The 2,471-nt window shown below is 40.6% G+C and overlaps 1 protein-coding gene across 3 annotated transcripts in view; it reads right to left on the reverse strand.

Annotated features, from left to right (window-relative positions):
* KCTD7 (potassium channel tetramerization domain containing 7) overlaps positions 1-2,231 on the reverse strand; it is a 6,626-nt gene extending 4,395 nt beyond the window's left edge. Inside the window, exon 1 of one of the 3 annotated variants that reach the window (XM_010174684.2) lies at positions 2,176-2,231. Coding sequence is in view for 1 of the 3 variants with exons in the window: in XM_029086658.1 (XP_028942491.1) it covers positions 2,007-2,019 (13 nt within the window). In the remaining 2 variants the exon portion in view is untranslated. Of the gene's footprint in view, positions 1-2,006; positions 2,041-2,175 lie in introns of those variants that run through there. The other 2 variants (XM_029086659.1, XM_029086658.1) reach the window with 2 other exon arrangements.
* Positions 2,232-2,471: the final 240 nt, after the last annotated feature.

The following is a 2,471-nucleotide window of genomic DNA, read 5'->3' on the forward strand; positions in this document are numbered from 1 at the left end:
AGGGCGGTCCAAAGGCCCCACAGCCACACAGCCCCTGCCAGTGGCTGGGTAAGACACCGGCGGCCATTGGCTGCGCGGTGCAGTGTGTGATTGGCTCCATCACGTTTTTGCAGCAAGATGTCATTTGCTGGGTGAATCTGGGTGGCCGCTGTTCCACCCCGTCCATCGCAATAGGCCATGGGCAGAAACACATCCTGAAAGACACCTTCTCATTGGCCGTGCTACACCCGGATTCCTGCTCCCAACCGAGCTCCCAGTCTATCACCTTCAGCTGCAAAAGCGGATCAGACCCTGCTACGCACGATGACAGGCACTGGAAAGGTGGCTGCTGGGTTCTGGTGTTCCCTGTGAAATGAGAAAATTGAGCTTTCTAAACCAGACAGAGAAAACAGACGTTTTCCTGCCCACTGCATCTCATCGTGCTGCACACAAACACACACAGCTGATAAGCACGTACTTAACTCCGCACGTTATATTGTGCATTTAATGCTAATCATCAATTCCCTTTCCTGCCCAGAAAAAAATGCACAGCTACACCAATGACAATGCTTTCACAGTCCATCTTCAAACAGAGGACAGGATGGACTAACAATAAGCGGCATTATAAACATAATAATTAGAAGAGCAGAGTAGGAAAGATTAGAAACCCTGCTGTTCTCTTCACACTGCATTCTTATGTAAAAAGGATCTCTGTTTACAGGATTGCTGTGGTGTCTCCAGTGGCAACACAACATCCTAACAAAGACATTATACCACTGGAGGCTTTATCCAGCTCTCTAACCCTGCAAACTCCTCTCAAATCACTATAAAATGTAAAAAGAGAAGGAATATTTGCACAAGGACACCTGGTACATTTATTTATTGACTAAATAAATGTTTCATAAAGGTTTCTTCCACTCAAAATCAACAAGCAGAAATGACATAAAATGTTAATAGCCACGATTAATTATTCTGCCTTAGTAATTCTGCTCATACAGTCATTATGCACACTGTCAGGCTGTCTGTAGATCTTAGCTCTTAAAGGAAAAGCTGCAAGTTCAAAATGAACCCAGACAGAACTGGAATGCTCCTGGTCAAAACAGATACTCTTCAGCGAGCTGATCACACCAAAACCTCCACGTTCTCTCTGAGTGTGCACAGCCTTCTTCCACCAAAATCTGGAGGTGAATTCTACATCCTGTTTAACACCCCGACAAACCTAGACGAGTAGCTATGGTGAAGTTTCAAAAATGTCTTGAGAACTGCAGCTTGTTAAGAGGCTTTGTCTCTGCTCATGATAGGTTATTAATTTCTCTACAGTTCCAAAGATGGACTTTCACTTCATAATAATTTTTCCACTACAGTACAACACATAGGTAGATAAATAAGGATGGAAGGGCTCCTCAATGTCCAGCCCATACTAATGGTTTTAATATTTATCCTGAAACATTTCTTCTGAGATCATCAATTATGAAAAAAAGCCAACTATGTCTGACAGGTAAAGAGCACATACAACATAAATCACAGGTTATTTTGGTAGGGACTCCTTTAAGGAGGTAAACAAATTATTATCAAGAAGCAGTTTGCAGAAGCTTGATTTATAAGATGCATAGTCAAAATTAAGTGTGAAGCTGTATTTACTGTATTTAATGTGAATGTATTATTCATAACTCTGTGACTTGAAACCAGTGTTTTGATTGCTATATTTCCAGTTCTCTTAAGACATTTCAAAACCACTCAAGACTGACCAAAAAACTTTAGTCGTCCACATTTTTCAAGCATGTCCCCTAGCTTTCATGTAAATAGGATGTACTCTGAATAAACAAAATTCAGCTCCATTAAGTATATCAGAATCATGCACCACAGAATGTGTTTTGGGTTAAGTTCATCCATTTGGCTCTGTACCAAAAAAGTCCTCCAACAGAAGCAGAGGTTTGAGAAAAAGGAATTATTCTTCCTCATTCATAATCCTCCTTCAACATGGACACCAATGTTTAGGAAAAAAAATGAGAGAGCATAGGTTAATTATGTTACTCTCATGAGTAATAACCTTCTTTTCCATTGGAATGTTCACACAAAGCAACTGCCTAAATAGTGAGGTTCACAATATGAAATCCTGGACTAATTATGGGCTGAGATCTTAAGAATAAGATTAGTGGCAGTAAAATGAAGAGATCGATCATTGACAAGTTTAACCTGTTTTTTGACGTTCATTAAAAGGTAACTGAAGTTCCTCTTTAGGTTTGCTTCACTTCCTGGTCATCCACAGACACGGAGCAGTGAAACAGCAGTACGTGACTGGAACGGGAAGTCTTCCTAAAAGAAAAACATGAGCTAATCACTGGCTAGTTTTCTGACAACAATCTTCTGCATTTTGGTTCTCTGTATTTCAGTTCTCCTCATTTCATGAGGAATATGCATCCGCCTGAATATCTTCTTCTTGCCACTTAAAGCATGCACAGTAATGATTATTAACTAGGCACAGAAATACT

This window comes from Antrostomus carolinensis, unplaced genomic scaffold (genome assembly GCF_000700745.2).
Source record: "Antrostomus carolinensis isolate BGI_N321 unplaced genomic scaffold, ASM70074v2 scaffold45288, whole genome shotgun sequence".
Classification (NCBI taxonomy): domain Eukaryota; kingdom Metazoa; phylum Chordata; class Aves; order Caprimulgiformes; family Caprimulgidae; genus Antrostomus; species Antrostomus carolinensis.